The sequence below is a fragment of the Mustela nivalis genome (assembly GCF_964662115.1).
Source record: "Mustela nivalis genome assembly, chromosome: 12".
Classification (NCBI taxonomy): Eukaryota; Metazoa; Chordata; class Mammalia; order Carnivora; family Mustelidae; genus Mustela; species Mustela nivalis.
In genome coordinates, this window is record NC_139031.1 from 5588909 (window position 1) to 5604989 (window position 16081).

The 16081-nt window shown below is 58.3% G+C and overlaps 1 protein-coding gene and 2 long non-coding RNA genes across 4 annotated transcripts; 1 reads left to right on the forward strand and 2 right to left on the reverse strand.

Moving 5' to 3' along the window:
• Window positions 1-1784: 1784 nt before the first annotated feature.
• On the forward strand, window positions 1785-14615 carry DRC11L (dynein regulatory complex subunit 11 like; the record flags this gene model as incomplete). The annotated part of the gene is given in 20 exon segments (XM_082692563.1): window positions 1785-1808; window positions 1812-1834; window positions 2471-2798; window positions 3755-3874; window positions 4195-4380; window positions 6546-6617; window positions 7794-8002; window positions 8465-8549; window positions 8987-9103; window positions 9211-9286; window positions 9656-9762; window positions 10265-10348; window positions 10443-10501; window positions 11221-11303; window positions 11459-11566; window positions 12199-12398; window positions 12843-12929; window positions 13202-13379; window positions 13751-13989; window positions 14503-14615. Coding segments are annotated over 20 exon segments (2487 nt in total). The 3' UTR covers window positions 14605-14615.
• Window positions 5351-11007, reverse strand: LOC309845100. The gene is made up of 8 exons (XR_014301032.1): window positions 10857-11007; window positions 10518-10582; window positions 9873-10043; window positions 9254-9647; window positions 8920-8998; window positions 8430-8554; window positions 7839-7926; window positions 5351-5584 (listed from the first exon to the last, which is right to left on the reverse strand). It is a non-coding gene; the product is annotated as an uncharacterized lncRNA (long non-coding RNA).
• LOC309845101 lies at window positions 13915-15368 on the reverse strand. 2 transcript variants are annotated; one of them, XR_014301033.1, is made up of 4 exons: window positions 15083-15368; window positions 14856-14992; window positions 14149-14184; window positions 13915-13995 (listed from the first exon to the last, which is right to left on the reverse strand). It is a non-coding gene; the product is annotated as an uncharacterized lncRNA (long non-coding RNA). The 2 variants fall into 2 exon arrangements; XR_014301034.1 differs by lacking the exon at window positions 13915-13995 and having other exon boundaries at window positions 14017-14184.
• Between the last annotated feature and the right edge of the window lie 713 nt (window positions 15369-16081).

A 16081-nucleotide genomic window follows, 5' to 3' on the forward strand; every position in this document is an offset into this window, starting at 1 on the left:
CGCTGTGTGTTAACTCTTGCAGCCCACAGTTTGGTGATGCTTTTTCTGGCAAGCTGTCATTTTTGCCGTGTGTTGGGCACGGGGACCACATAGATCTTATCTTTCAAGACACAAAAGGGAAGGGTTCTCAGGAAGCTGCTGGGATCTGTAGGATGTGTTCACTTGCCCCCATGTTTTCTTCCCCCTAATTTCAGAACAAATTGGTAGGAATATTTGAGGCTCCTCTCTTTTTGGAAAAATCACAAGAAAGTACCAAGAGGAGCTATATATCGTTCACCTACCATTTGTTCACACTTGCTTTTTCTCGCCCATTCGGCCTCTGCTCTATCTTACAGGCCCATGAGATAAGCTGTGAGGCAGTGGGGGAAGGGGATTGCACTCAGTGAACAAGTCCCGAATCCTTTCTCTTCCCTTTGCCACTGGATAGACACAGCTTGTCCCCTTCATGTATTGAGCGGGCTGGCTGCAATGGGGGCTGGCCACTGGATGCCGTCCCACACCCTTGACACCTATTTTCTCTCAGGAAAACCCTAACCTGGAGATGCCATGAGAGGAGAACCAATCACCCGCAATTTAGTTCCGCAGCTAGAAAGGGGAGGGCCCCGGAGACCGGGCCCCTGAGCCCTGGCCCTTCCCCACTCCCACTGAGTTTCCTGCCTTGCTGCGGTGTGACTCAGAGACCCACGTCCGATCGTGGAATTAGCATCTGCATCTTGGACAAGATCTCAGGTGACTCGCATGCACACGGAAGCCACGGAACGCCTCTGCTCTCGCTCCCCTGCGGCTTTCCCCTTTCCCTTTCCTCTGCTCTGCGCCTGACTTCTTCACACGTCCCGACTTGACACTGAATCAAAAAGTCACCCCTGGGGCGCCTGGGTGGCTCAGTGGGTTAAAGCCTCTGCTTTCAGCTCAGGTCACGATCCCAGGTCCTGGGATCGAGTCCCGCATCGGGCTCTCTGCTCAGCAGGGAGCCTGCTTCCCCCTCTTCCTCTGCCTGCCTCTCTGCCTACTTGTGATCTCGGTCTGTTAAATAAATAAATAAATAAAATCTTTATTAAAAAAAGTCACCCCCAGCTGACCAGAGTCCAGGCGCTGCTGCTGCTAGGTTTAGTAGTTTCCAAAGAATGGTCTCCTGAGCCTGTCGCCCCGATGGGGTAACCCTCAGACGGCCCAGAGCGAGCCCCAAAGACCACAGAGTCCCATTTGCTACTGTCTCTAATGTCCTTCTTCGCACAGGCCTAGCTCGCGTGAACCGTGGGAAGCGCCATCAGACCCCAGGGAAACACGTGCTTGTGCTCATCTCAAGGGAAGTCGTGACTTCGCAGCCCAAACCCAGGCCTTCTGACCCCAACTCCAGCACCCTTTCCCCCTCATGTCACACCTGCCCCCAGGACAGTCCTCAGTTAGAGCTAAGGAGGCTGGCTCTGAATGGAAGAAGCAGAGGGTTCCTCTGGCTGAGAAGTGTGTTGGAAAAATGGATGCCTTTAGGACTAACCTTCACCCCGAGCCTCATGGCTCCCAGGGTGGCTTCAAATAGTGACTCCTCTTTTATATGACCCTCACTCGAAAAGAAGCCAAGGCTGACCCCACACTCTGCCCCAGCCTTCCAAGGCTTGCTTCCGGAACATTCTCTGAGATAAGGGTCCCCAGTCCTGTACCTGCTGCCCTCACCCCCCCACTCCTGGCCTTAGAACATCGAGACAATGGGACAGAACTCTCGAAATTGGGCTGTTCTGACTTCCGGGGTGTGGAGTCAAGGTCGAGCCATAGGTTCTGCGGACTGCATGACCAGCTCACAAAGGGAACTGTGAGAAGTGGGCACCATGTCCGAGGGGTGAGTGACGGGCAGGAGCGGAGCCCCCAGGGCTGGGGCGGGTGGGTGGGGAGAAGAGATGCCCGGAGAGGGGGCTTGCGTGCTGGGCCAGCCCTGGCTGCGCCCCGGGCATTCATGCGGCTGCCCCGGCCGCTCCGTCTGTGGTCAGCTCTTCCTCTTCAGACTCTCCTGGAACTACTTATTCCAGAATCAGAGGAAGGGACCCTTCTCTACCCTCATCCCTCACCCCTACTTCCCACTCACCATTCTACACCCCTGCAGCATCCCGGGGCTGCACCCTCTCCCTGGAGGGGCCGACTGTGGACTCCACAAGAGGCTTCTTCCTTCCAGGGAGCCGCTGAGGGCCGCGCCTAGCCTCCACCCTCCCCGCTAATCCGTCAGTGGATCCCTCAGTGGATCCCTCCTCGCAGCCATCCCCGCCTCCCACCTGCTCGAAGCCTGGGCATGTCTCCTCACTACCACCTCACTCCCCCTCAGGACTCCTCGACACCACGAATAACCTTAACTGCACACCTCTGGAACCCCGACTTCACTCTCCTCAAAAGGCTCAGCAGAGCCCATCCCCCCCACACTGTCCCCACTCCTCTGAGGCCCAGATCACCCCAGACCTGCAGCCCTCTCTCCCTTCCTCTCCAGAGCTTACCAGCGCCTCTGGGACTCCTCCCACGTGACCCTTCAAGAGCTGCTGGACCAGGAGCAGCCCCTGCTGGAACCTGTGTCGCCCAGGGAGCGGCCGTCCTTCCAGTACAGGCTCTCGTCCGTCTACCTGTGCTACCTGGGGCTGATGCGCCGGTTCGACACCCTCTACGACCAGATGGTGCAGCCGCAGAAGCGGCGGCTGCTGCGGCGCCTGCTGGACAGCGTGGCCGGCCGCGTGCTGGAGCTCAAGGACGACCTGGTGCGCGCCGACCTCAGCGAGTACCACTGCCTGGACCGCGTGCTGCAGGACCTCAAGCTCACCCCGGTGCGCTGCGGCCGGCGGAGCCACGCCCACTCCAGCCGAGGCGGGAGGGGGGGGGAGGGAAGGGGGGCGGGGTGTCAGGTGAAGAGTAGCCGGTGACCTTGACCTCCCACGGATGTGGAGCCAAGTGGGGCAGGACGTGGCGGAGAGGCTGGAGCTGGTCCTGATCCCCCAAGGACAACCCCGGTGTTGGGACCCCTGCAAGGGAAGGGGGGACGGCGCAGAGCAGGGGATGGGTTTCTGGAAGACCGGGTGCGGCTAGCAGTTGCGGGATGGCTAGAGTCAGGCTGGAGGCTCCGCGGGGCTGGGAATGCCCACCTACGGCAGAGATTGAAGACCACCCCCACACCACCAGGCTTGCTTCTCCAAGTCTGCTTCCTGGACCAGCCCCATCAGCAGCACCCAGAACTTTAATCAGAAATGCAGAATCTCGGACCAAACGGGGCTAATCTGCTTCTGCATTTTAACAAGCCCCTGGGGTGATGTGAATGCGCTCGCCGCCAGGCGCGGGAGGGCTTGGTTCGCTGCTCCTCATCGGAAGCAGTCTCAAAGTTTCCAGAACCCGCTGCTTCAATAAACTCAGCTGCCGACTTGAAAAAACAAACTGATAAAACAGATTCTCCAGGCCCTGCCACTCAGATGTGCTAGTCTGGGGAGGGCCTAGGAGTCTGCATTTTAAGAGCTTCCCCGTTCATTTTGATGCACAGTCAGGATTGGAACCACTGCCCGTTACATTTGTTACATTTCTCGATCCTCACGAATTCAGCTCCGGTTACACGGGGGAGCAGGGCAATAGAGGGATGAGCTTAAGGGGACCCGCCCATAACCCATGCATCTCCCGTCCTGGGGCTCTAGGAGGAAGGAAGCCAGCACCAGGCTCGGTAAGCAGAAGATGGTAGTATCAGCCACACGCCCTGGATTTTGAGTCCTGACCCTCCTTCCCCTGTGTTGCCCCAAAGGCAGACCTGGAGGTTCCAATCCCCAAATACTTTCTGTTGGAGCAGTCCACCGTTCTGAAGGAGCGAGAGCTGATGCTGGCAGAGATCCTGTCCAGAATGAAGCCAGTGACCTCTGAGGTGGTAAGTCAGGGAGACACCCTCCCAGAGTCCTCTCATACACCCCGCCCAGAACAGAGATGCCATCTTCCAGGACACAGAGAGGACTTGTCCTACCTATACCCGCCTCAGAGTGCTCCTTAGGTAATCCCTGGCCTGCTTCAAGGATGCGCTCATGCTCCTCGAGCCCTTCTGACACCGAGCTAGAGGACGGGACTTGGGCACTGAGATGCTCTGGGAGGACCGTGTCCCCAGCATGTCCTTGGATGATGGTCTCCCCGCTGCTAGCCTAAATATAACCCCCTTCTCGTCTTCTCCTGCTCCTTTGCCCCTACGGTGGCCAGGGTATTCCAGAAATGCACCGGACTGAGGCCATAATCCTGCTGCAAAGGGCTGAGCGGGCCAGGCAAGGACGGCTCCGAGCCACCTTCATGCGGGAGATACGGAGAGAGGAGGAGCGGGATCGGAAGATTCGAGAGGACGGTTGGCACAAATTCGATCAGGACCAAGCAGCTGTGACCATACAGAAGGTAACCCACCCGCCCCCCACCCCCAGCACCCAGGAGGAAGGTCAGGGTTGAGTCACCTCTTCCAGGAAGGCTGCCTGGCTTAGCAATTGAGGACAGAGGTGCAGGGGCTTGGATTCTGTTTCCCCCACAACTAGATCCTTAACTCAGGACCTAAGCAGTTAACAAGCTTCTTTCTTGTGCTACATCTCATAAAAGCCCCAGAAACAGAAAGATCATTAAGATTAGAGGAGAAAGATCCAGAGTAAGGTAGCAGAATAGAGTAGATGATCATTCCAGGAACTCATAAGACTGTTAAAGATGAGTCACTAAAATGAATCCCGAGACTCCTGGCAGCTGAGGTAAAAGGAACGGTGACAAATGAAACAGAGTTTGAGAACTGATGTGATCCAGATGTCCTCAAGGCTGGTACCATCTGGGTCACCCTCTACTTTACCATGGAAATGACCTAATTGCAGCCCATCTGCCCACTGCAGAAAACCCAGCCCCATCCCTAGGTGTCTCTGCCTTCTTACCATTCCTGTGGTCACCCTCTCTCCTGCTCTGGGTGGCCATTCCGTACCTCTCAGCACTTGTTGTCCCTCAGTGTGTGTGTGTGTGTGCGCGCACGCGTGCCTTTGCTCACTGAGTCCTGCTGACACAGGCCTCCTCTGTTTGGTACTGGTTACCAGCTTAAGAAGACTGGAGACACCCTAGGAAAAGTCCAGTGCAGAAAGGGAACCCTTCGCTCCTACAGCATTGTACCCCCTGAGGCCACTGTCCTGTCCTGTTGTAGGACGTCCCTTGCCACCTTTATTTCCAGAAGCAGGCCCAGAACTGTGAACATGGGGCTGGTCTTTCTGTCTCCAGTGAACATCTCCCAGCTTCTCCAACAAGTCCCAGTGCTTCAGAAACTGTCCACTGGCCCGAGAGAGGGAACTTAGAATTCCTTTCCACCAAAGCCCAGAAGCAAACCAACCAACCAACCAACTAACAAATAATGACTCAAGAGGATATATGCCCTCCAAATGGGATACGCTTTTTTATTTTTTAAAAAGATTTTATTTTTTTATTTGACACAGAGAGAAAGTGCACAAGCAGGGGAACAGCAGAGGGAGAGGGAGGCTCCCCGCTGAGCAGGGAGCCCAACAGGGGCCTCGATCCCAGGACACTGGGATCATGATCCGAGCCGAATGCAGATGCTTCACCAACTGAGCCGCGCAGGCACCTGTAGATTTTTAGGTTTTTAATCAGTGAACAGAGCATGTGCATCTGAGTGCCTGCCTCTGGCTGACTTGCTCATGTCGGGCTGGCCCAGGGATGAGAAGGCCCTGCTCCCCCGGGGCTCACTAAAGCAAGAAGTTCTGACCCAAAGAGAGAGCCCCGCTTCTCCCATGAAAGCCAAAGCAAGTCCTTGTTACCAGACAAGGAGAATGTGGAAATAGTGCAGACAGAATCTGCTCTCTGAGGCTCTGTTATGGAACAGAACCCACCTGGCCAGGCCTGGGTGCTGCCTCCCCCTGCCCGGTGCCCTGTCCCCACCCCCCTTGGCACCAGGCTGTCCACAGGGCTGAAAGCAGCCCGAGGCCTGGGAGAAGAGCACTGGGCAAGGAGTCAGGAACCCTGGCCCTGTCAGCTCTGCCCGAATGGGCTCATAGACCCAGGAGAGGCCACGTCCTCTCTCCTGCCTCAGTTTCCTTGGGTCAAAACTGTAGGAATTCATCAGGGGAGCTCCTTGGTCCTTACAGCACTGATGTCTACATGACTATATGCTGGGGGAGGGGAGGTCAAATGTGTATTCCAAATACTGTGGGAACTCTGAGTCGTGAGAATGGGGGTGCTTCTGGGAGAAGGTGGTATTTGAACTTGGCCTCAAAAGATATAGCAGATCGGAGGGTGGGGATGAGAAGGAGGGAATACCTAGGGGCCCCTGAGGGAGCAAAGCCTTGGAGCTGGACCACATGTGTGCCTACTGGCCCCGTGCTGTCCTGGGCTGCTCCCGCTCAGAGAGTCACTCGTCCACGAGCCGCCCCGGAAGGTGTCCTCGCCTCCCCCACCTCCTGCTCCTAAGCTCCCCTAGCCAGACCTTTCCCTGTGAGGGGCTGGTGCATCTCCCTGGGGCTGATCGCACGAGTCATAGGCCTACAAAACTGCAGTGTGGGGCGTGTCTGGGCCCACGTGTCCCCCAGGTGTGGAAGGGTTACCTGCAGAGGAGACGTACTCAGCAGGACCGGCGAACGGAGATGGAGTTCATCGGCATGGTAAGCCCCCGCCTCACCTCAGGCAAGGGCTCGGGGTGAGCTAGAACATGGGGTCTCCTCCCTCTGTGTCCCCGTACAGCTCCGCACTGCCCACGCCTCCCGCCACTCAGGACTGTGTTTAGCAAGTGTGGAGGGGTGCGGGTCTGGGGTTCAGCATTTGGGAAAGAATGAGAAGGACCAGAAACCCGGGACCAAGCCCCATCCTTTGGTACCCCTCCCTCTCTAAAACCCTTGGAAGGATCTCACACGTGGGGCGGGATGAGGGGTCAAAGCACAGAGAATTCTGGACCTCATGTTCATGCCCCTGGCTGGAAGGAGAGGCTGAGTGGGTGCGCCCAGCACAGGGAGGAGCCCCAAGGCTAGTGGGACCACCCCTCTCCCCCGCCAGGGCTTTTACAGCCTCTGGGAGAACCCCAGGGGCCAGGGTGGGAGGGAGGGCGTTCGTATCCCTTTCACAGCAGAGCGTTTCAAGCCACAGTCTCCCCATTTGCTCTGAGGGGCCCAGACTGGCTTCTCTTCCGCACTGCAGGGGGTCTAGCTGAGTGTCACCGGGGTCCATGAGCCCGAGCGTGCACGTAGGGGAGGTCAGGCTTGGGGGTTTGGAGAGCTGGACCCCCAGGAGGCAAGACAGGCAGAGAGAGGCCAGGGTCGGGCCTCGGGGGTAGGTTGGGGGGGGGCATGGCGTGGCGGTGGGTGAGGAATGAGCCTGGCCGCCCGGGCCCATCGACAGTGTGAGCTCAGCGTTTTCAGTAATTGTCTCTGCGCAGAGTGATATTTAAAATACATTTGGGAGCCAATGAGGCGGGAAAGTGGCTGTGAGAGCGGCTGCCAACACGGGCCGCTGGGGCGGGGGTGTGGGTGGGGGCTGGGGCCGGCGGCCCACAGGGGAGGGTGTGCTGCGGGGAACGGGCAGGGGGGGCCAGCCCAGATGTATCTAGCAAAGTCATTATCAGAGTAATTTACACAGGCGAGTTTGAGCTCCAAACACAATTTCTCCTGATGCAGGCATGCCCGTTGTTCCGTGTGCGCGTGTGTGCGGGGCCGCGCGTGTGCGGGAGAGCTGGGGAAGCCGGGGGCAGGGGTGCGTGCCGGGGGCAGGGGTGCGTGCCGGAGGCCGGGGCTGGGACCTCCCCACTCCCACTCCCGATGCCCTGGGCCTCTTCTCCTCTTCGCCAGCTCCCCTTGCCACTGAGCCAGGTGGAGAATGCGGGCGTCATGTACCAAGCCGGCCTCAGGGAGGATATCCGGAGGGTCCGCCAGACGGAGAAGGAGGAGGAGTTCCAGCTGGCGACAGAGAAGACCCGTGACTCTATCAGAGAGACAGAGGGGCCTGACATGAGGGAGAAGTTGAAGGAGCAAATCCGACAGTGGTTTATCGAATGCCAGTCAGTGTCCCCAGCCTTCAGCGCCGCTTTCCCTCGTCACCACCGTGTCCCCACATCTGTTCTGTTCTCTAGTCCGGGCTGGGCCCTTTTCTCCACCCACTCCCACCCCCCTGCCCTCGCTGCTCACACCCTGATTTCAACCTGGAGCCCCCGACCGCAGGACCGTCTCTGCGCGTGACTTCTCATTTCCTTGGATGGAAGAGAAAATGCCGAATCTCGAAGGGGAAAGAAGCACCCATGGGTGCCTCCGGAGGGGTTTCCGGTTTTGTTGTGCAACTCTCTGCTCCTTCCCTCTCATCCTCCACCCCCGGAGTCCTTGTTCTTTCTTCATCCTTCCGTCTACTTAACTATCTATGCATTCATCCGCTCTTCCACCCCCCCACCCCCCCAACTACACATCCACCCATCCATCTGTCCATCCACTCACCTGTGTATCTCTCTGACCATTTTATGTTTACTTAGTGCCCTTACTGGTCGATTCCCTGATTATCCAGATGATTCTGTAGGTGGATCCTATATGATCTTTGCAGACAAGACTCCAGAACAGGTACCCTACAGGTGGAGATAGGAGACTTTCTGTGGTGGGGGTGGGGTCTGAGGTTACAAACAGTACTGAGTGTAAACTGCGGGGGAGAGGTCAGCCTCCGCAGAGGCAGATGTGGCTGGAGGAAATATGTGTAGCTAGCAAGACAGCAGGGCGGGGGAGGCAGTGCCTGTGTCTGGAGAAGACATCTTTGGGCATGGAGAGAAAGCATGTCTGGTGAGATTCTTTGTGACTTCAAATCTCTATGGGCCAAGAAAGAGAAGCAGTTCTGATCAGAACATCTCTTTCTTCCCGGACACCAGTGAGGTCTCTGAACTTTCAGCTATGGACCCCTGGACCCCACAAGTGACCCCCGTCAACCCCCATCTCAGACCTGGGTTCTTTTGCTCCTGTAGAATCCCACTGGTCTTCTCTGACATGTCTTCCATCGTTGGTCACAGGTAAAAATGGAACTGGAGACAGAGATCCAGGAGAGCAAAAGAAAGGACCAAGAGAAAAATAAGGAGAAAAAAGAGAGGAAGCAGAAGAAAGGAAAGAAAGACAAGACCAGGAAGGGGGTAAAGTTCCTCTTGGTCTGAGGAGATTCCCGGTGGGAGGCTGGCCTGAGGGGAGGAAGGGGCAGGGACCATGAGGGGGTTGAGGTCAAAGGATGTTTCTGTTCTAGGAAGCAGACACGATGCTGAAAGTGTGGCCATCCAAGTTTATACCTGTCATCAATGCCGGCCATGAGGAGTACATAAGTAAGGCAGGAGCAGGCTGGGGAAGATTGTCCAGGCCCTGTGAGGGCCTTGGGGTGACCCAGGGTCCTGGGGAAAGTGAACACATGCTCTGTGGACGATGAGAGGTAGTGTGGGTGTGCGGATGTGGAGGTCGAGAGGAGAATGCCAAAGGAGGACGCAAGTGTGGGGTGCCATGCGATTCCCTGGGTGGGGGGAGTTTTGCCTTTGGCCTTGGGGTCAGGCCTCCATGATCTAGGTCGAAGCAATGCTGGACAGCCCTGTGAGGATGAAGGGACCAGCCTGGGTCAGGTTCCCCTGCCAGGTTTCTGTGAGTGTGTGGGTGCCCTGGGACTCTGAACATCATTCTTCTGTCCGTCTGTCCCTGGTTAGATGTATGGAAGAACCGGTGTGAGAGCATATACCCGAAACAGAGCTTTGACCCCGAGACGCTCCAGGTGGAGAAGAGGAAGGAAGTAGAGCAGGAGATCCGGATACAGGCGCGTGAGCTGGCTCAGGGCCTCCCTGCAGCCCTCCCCACCTCCCCTACTTTGGGCTCTTCCCCTCAAGGCCCCTGCCCTGCCCCTCTTCTGTAGCGACCTCTACACACCGCCTTCTGTGTCATTCTAACTCCACCTTCGTCCATCTCGGTCCCCTTACTCCTCTGCGTCTCTCTGGTCCCTCTCTCCCTGGGGTGCGGAGGGGCTCTGGGCTGGGGTCACACCCACCATTGTGCCCATCAACCCTTCAAGAGCTCCTGCCGTGTGGCCGCAGGGTGTACCTAGGAAGAATTAGATCATGTGACCTTTCCAATATGGCCTTTCCACCCCCTGAGGTAGGCGCTGTGATTGAGCTGAAAGCCATTGACTCTAGCTAGGAGCTTCTCCCCACATTGGTGCCAGGTGAGGGCAAGGCTCCTGCGTGACCAGGGTATGGATTAGTATTGGGAGTGGACCGGTGCAGCGACAGGGACTGGGACAGCACCCCCTGCTGTCCCCCCAGGTGGACGAGCTGATGCGCCAAGAGCTGAAGAGCCTGCGCCTGGCCGTGGACAGGGAGGAGGGGAGACCCTTGAAGCGTGCGAAGGCAAGATGAGGGGTGAAGGCCGGGACCTGGACGCGCACACAGCGGGGGAGGCAAGGACCAGAGGACGAGAGCCCGTGTGCTTGTTTCCAACCAGAAAAAGACTGGGAAGAAAGCCGGGAAGAAGAAGAAGGAAAAAGATCTGACCCCAGACAGGTAGCAGACCCTTTACCTTATCGTGGGAGGTGGAGCAAACCCGGGCCCAGGACCGATCTGACTTCTGGTCCTCGTTCTGTTCTGTGTGACCGGGAGAGAGTCACTGAACCTCTCTGACTCCCTGTCCTCGTTAACCGAGCACCCGCCCCGCCAAGCCCACGAGATAGCTGGCGATGAAACAGAGCAGTGCTTGGAAAATGATGGTGGGCAGGTGGATGCGAGTGGAGGCTTGTCCTCGGGGCTCCCTCCCTCCTGCCCCCCCCTCCAGCCTTTTGCCTTAATCAGCTCTGTCCCTACCAAAGTCATCTCCCCCCGACACCTCTCTGGGCTCTTGGGGAGCTCCCCGGCAACTCACTTCTTTGGTGAAGTGAGTCTCGAGCACACTGATGTCAGCTGCTTCCAGGAGCCTAGACGTCAAGTGTGATTTCTAGAAAAACGGTCATATGTTGGCCAAATGACTGGATTTCTGATGGCGGAACGTGGGGACCTGAGCAGACTGATGGAGGGAGGGCTGCAGAGGGCGCGTGTCCTCCTCACGCCCTGCTCAACCCACGGAGCCCCACCGTGGGCAGATGGCGTTCTGGCCAGCGGGTTGGCACTGTGGCTTCTGATGCTGGCTGTCCAGTGGCACTCTGGGTATTTTTGTCCTCAAGCCTGTCACTCATCTCTGTCTCTACTTCCCTTCGTCCTTGGGGACCCCTCTGCACTGTCCTCTGCAGGTCCGTGGACTCTCTGTTTGAGGAGCTCGTGGTCTCCGGCTTTCTAAGGAAGTGCGAGACGGTGGCCTTGAAAGATTACATTGGTGAGACCCCTGTCCAGCACCTGCTCCCAGGCTGAGGAGCGGTGCCCTGGCCACGGCCCTCCTGTGGCTAACTACCACCCTCTGCTGGGAGCCTTCTCCCCGCGGGGCTCTCTTTCGGCCCTGTGCCAGCAGATGCCACACACTTGTGCCCCCAGGTGACTACCTCTATCTTGGATCCGTTCTGAACCTGGCAAACAAGTTGCCTTCACCTTCCTTGTTTGACATAAGACAGAATGTGGCCTTGTATGGGGTCCTTCGCCTTGGTAAGATGCCCTGGGGAGCAGGGAGAACCAACACTGGCAGGTGGCTCGTGGGGGAGCCGAGGTGCCTGTCAGGGCGGTTGAGGTGGGCATGTCCCCGGTGCCATGGGCCCCTGCTGGATTCCTCCGGTCTTCCCCAGGCCCTGCCGGAGGTCACACCCAGATTGGGCCACCCCAGAAATCATGTGGACTCTTGGCCTACCAAGGAATCCACTTTTCTGGCCCCTTTCCCAACCCCAAGTGATATCCCATAGTCTGTCTCCTTCCCAGAAGACCAGGATCTTTCTGGAGTGGTTGGCCCCAGGCCCTTTAATCCCACCCCTTCATGATCCAGAAGTGGAAAGAGATGGTACAGAAAACAGAAAGGGTGTTGGAAGGGGCTAGAAGGCTCCCTTTTGACCCTGTAGAGAACTCTTCATAATTGTACCTGGGAAGTCCTTGGGAGCCCCCCGGGCTGCCTCTCTCAGCATGCCTGCCTGGGGATGGGGCCCCCCACACTGGGGGTCGGCAGGCACCTAGGATCCAAACTTCATCCCACCCTGCCTTGGGCCTTCGGCCTCACCTTACACTGTGGCTTCCACCCCACCACCCCTACTGTCCTATTGTCTTCCTCTGGCCCCTGTTTCCTCTCTCAGGCTCCCCAGATATACACTCCATGGCCCCCTTCATCCGCTCGATCCTCCTGGTGGGCCCCTCTGGAATGGGGAAGAAGATGCTGGTCAAGGCGGTGTGCACAGAAACGGGCGCCACCCTCTTTGACCTGTCCCCCAGCAACCTGCAGAGCAAATATCCTGGCAAGACGGGGACACAGATGATCGTGCATATCGTCTTTAAGGTCTGGGTCCCCCGACTTCAGCACCTCTCGTTCTCGGGCTGTGCCCACAGGGCAGGGTGTGCTTTACACTTAGGAGATCCCTCATCTGCCTATTCGGTGTGATGTCTGGGGCTGCTGAGGTCTCCTTACCAACCCCTGGGAGGACCTTGTGGATTTCTGAAGCCTTGTGGATGGGGAGCATGGCGGGCAGTGGGGAGCAGAGCAGTTTCTTTCATGATAGGTTTTCTTTATGATGAGGCTTAATACGCAAAGACCCCACATGGCGGGGGGGGCGTGAGTCTGTTCCTAGGGAGGTGTGGCGGATGGCAGCAGGCTGAGAGGAGGGGTGGACGCTGCGTGGGAAGTGGGGACCGGAGCTCCAAGGTCAGCCTTTGGACCAGACAGGGGAGGTGACCCTTGCCCAGGGACATCCGACGTCAGGTTTTTATTCTCTGACCTGTCCAGGTGGCTCGGCTCTTACAGCCCTCTGTGATCTGGATTGGGAATGCCGAGAAGAATTTCTATAAGAGGGTCCCAAAAGAAGAGAAGGAGGTGCGGGACCTGGGTAGCAGCCGGAGCCAGGGGCAAGGCCGGGGTGGGCTTGCTCAAGTCAACGCCAAACCTCACCTGCTGTGGGGCCTTGGACAAACTCCCTCTTCGCCTGCTGCCTTGGGCTTATCCTGGAAGCAGGACAGGGGCCTCCTGGCCACCTCCCTGGATCCCTCCCGGGGTCCACTGGAGGCTGGGTGTGGACACGCGCTCCGAGAGAATGCAGAAGCCCATACAAGTCACCATGTTCCCGCCCCCACCCTGCCCCAGAGCAGATGGACCCAAAGCGAATAAAGAAGGATCTCACCAAGGCCTTGCGACTGCTGAGCCCAGGAGACCGCGTGATGCTGATAGGGACGAGTGACCAGCCGCAGCTGGCGGAGATGAAGGGGCTGTGCCGGACCTACGAACGGATCCTCTTCATGCCTCGGCCCGATTACGCTTCTCGCTTCGGTGAGACCCTGCGATGTGAGGACGGGCCAGATCGGGGATCCAGGGACCGGCCCTGCCCGAGCCTCCTCACCCTTCTCCCCCTCCCCACTGGCGCTCCGAGACGGCGCCTCCCATGGCAAGGAAGGGGAACTAGACAAGCAGCCTGGCGGTGTGGGTCCTGGCCTGGCTCCGTGGACACGGCAGGCCCCGTAAGTCCTCCGAGTCTCATTCCCTCGTGTCACGTGGGAGAATGAGTCCCACCTTCCCGGGAGAGGAGGCACTGATGAGCACAGAGCCACTCTCCAGACGCAGGGAGGGACCTCGTGTCTGATAGGGGCCGAGGTGCTCACTGCGGCTTCTCCCTGTCCTGGGTCCTCCCCGGCTGCCTGCAGTGCTCTGGAGGCAGATGATAGAGGCCCAGGGGGTCCAGGTGACCCCGAACCTAGACATCAGTGCCCTGGCCAAGGTTTCCGATGGCTACACACCTGGTCACATTCTCCAAGCCATCCACTCCGTGCTGACTGAGCGGCGGGTCCTGCAGCTGTCCAAGCGGCCCCTGGTGGCCTCAGAGTTCTTGGGGCACCTGGCCAAGCTGGAGCCGGTGTACAGGGAGGAGGAGGAGTCCCTGAAGGTGAGGCTTGGGGGTGTGGGGGGAGGATAATGGGTCAACACTAACCAGGCAGTCAGCCCTCTACGGCCCCCTTAGACACCTCCCTCTGCTCCGCCCTGGAGTCCAGCTAGGGAGGGGACGAGAAATCCAGGAGAAGGGCCTGTGGCAGGACCAGCTTACCTGGTGTCCTCAAGGGCTGGAGCCTAAAAGTGTCACCTGGGTTTTAAGAGCCGTGGTTGGTCCTGGCACCAGCGAACACCCACATTCCCCTCCTGAGTCACCACCCACCAGTGCTCCACGGGGGCAGGATGGCCACAGAGAGAGGGCTTGCCCCCTGACAGTGGCTGACCCCATGGCCTAGAGTATTTGGTGGAGAGCAAGGGAAACCGGGACCCTAGCAGGACACCTGAGCTGGGGAAGAGAGGGGAACCAGCTGCCGCGGAAAGGGGAGGACAAGTTCGGGAAACAGAAGCGGGCGGGGGGAGGGGCGGGGGGAGCCAATGCCCTCCCCTCTCCCCCTCCTCCTCCCACCAGGACTGGTACTTCAAGACTCCACTGGGCAAGAGGAGGGTAAAACTCCTCAAGGACCAGGACGCTGGGGAAGCCAAGCTGGCGAAGGAGAAGAAGAGGAAGTGATGGTTGAGACAGGGTGCTCCAGCTGGGCAGGGCACTGGGGCGCGCCCTGCAGGGGAAGGGCCTGGGGCAGAGGCATAAACGTCCAGGCAGCTCGGGAGCAGCTCTCTGTCCATCTCCGTGCTTCTCACACCTGTTCTGTGCCCCCTGCCCGTGCCCAGACTCTCCCTCCCGCCACATCCCTGCCGGCCCTCCGTCCTCACCCACTCACAGCCTGCACCCTCGGCCCTCAGAGCCCTGTCCTCTGACCCCACCTGCGTCTTCATCTCCTGTCCGTTCCTGTCCTCGCTCCCCAGCTCTCTTCCTGCTTGGGGTTTTTAAGAAAGAAAAAAAAAATAGGAAAAGAAAGAGCAGGAAAAAGCGAGGGGGAGAAGGAAGGTCTACGGGAAGTCTGGAAAAGAAAAAAAGCAAGTGTGGAAGTCAGCGGACGCTGCTGTTAACCCCACCTTGGCACTAACTCCCTGTGCGATCTCACACAGACCTCTCCTGTGTCTGGGCCTCAGTTTCCTTGTAAAGCGAGGAGAGATTGGACCAAGGTCCCTGGTACTCTAGGGCTTGATGATCCTTACAGGAGTGTGTCAGGGTTAGGACTCTCAGGCGGTGGCGGGGTGGCGTAGAGGACGGTTCTAGAGAGAAAGGGTTAGGTGGCCAGCACAAGGGACAGTGGGGGGCCGGGTTTGAAGTTCTCTTTCTCCTTGTTATCCTGCTTATCTTCCCAAATGTAAGTAGTCTTGTTACCCCAATGTGCCTGAATGGGCCACTTCCTCCTCCTCTAACGTTGGCAGGTAAGGATGGGAGATGGGGGGGTCAGACCCGTGGTGGGCACGGGGAGTTTCTATGGCTGCTCGTGGGCTGAGCCCTCTCTCCCCAGGCCGAAGTCTGTCTTCTGGAGAACACCTAGAAGGAAAGCCTCGTGGAATGGAGCCTTCTTAGCCATTCGCTCCTACTGTGGACCCTTTCCTTGGGTGTGGGAGGCAGAAGCTTGACCGGTGGCATTTGGCAGGAAAAATCGCTGGGCACCCACAGGCCCTCCCTGTGGGGTCAGAGCCCAGGCCGCCGGAGCCTGGCTGGGTGAAGCACACAAGAGAAAACAGAGAGAAGGAAATGACAGCTTGAGATCCACCACCCCCGTTCTAGTCCCGGCTCTGCCACAAGTGCTCACACCGTGGGCAGATCACTCCCCACACCTGGGCTCTGTGCTCCTTTACCTGTGAAACTGCAGGTTGGCTCCCACGACCTGGGCGATCCCTTTTCAACCCTGCGGGTCATCAGCTCCAGGGTGGACTCAGTGTTGGAGGGCTCGAGCCTCACTCTGTTTTCCAGCTCTTCCCTAATGCCCACACCGGCCTGAGGCCGCCTTCCTGGGACAGGCAGCGCAGCCAGCCTGGGCTATTTATGGCACGGCCTGTGTGTGCTCCCTGCTCCTCCCACACCAGGCCTCTGCCTGCCTCGGGCCCAGTGCCTGCCTGCCCAGTCGGCC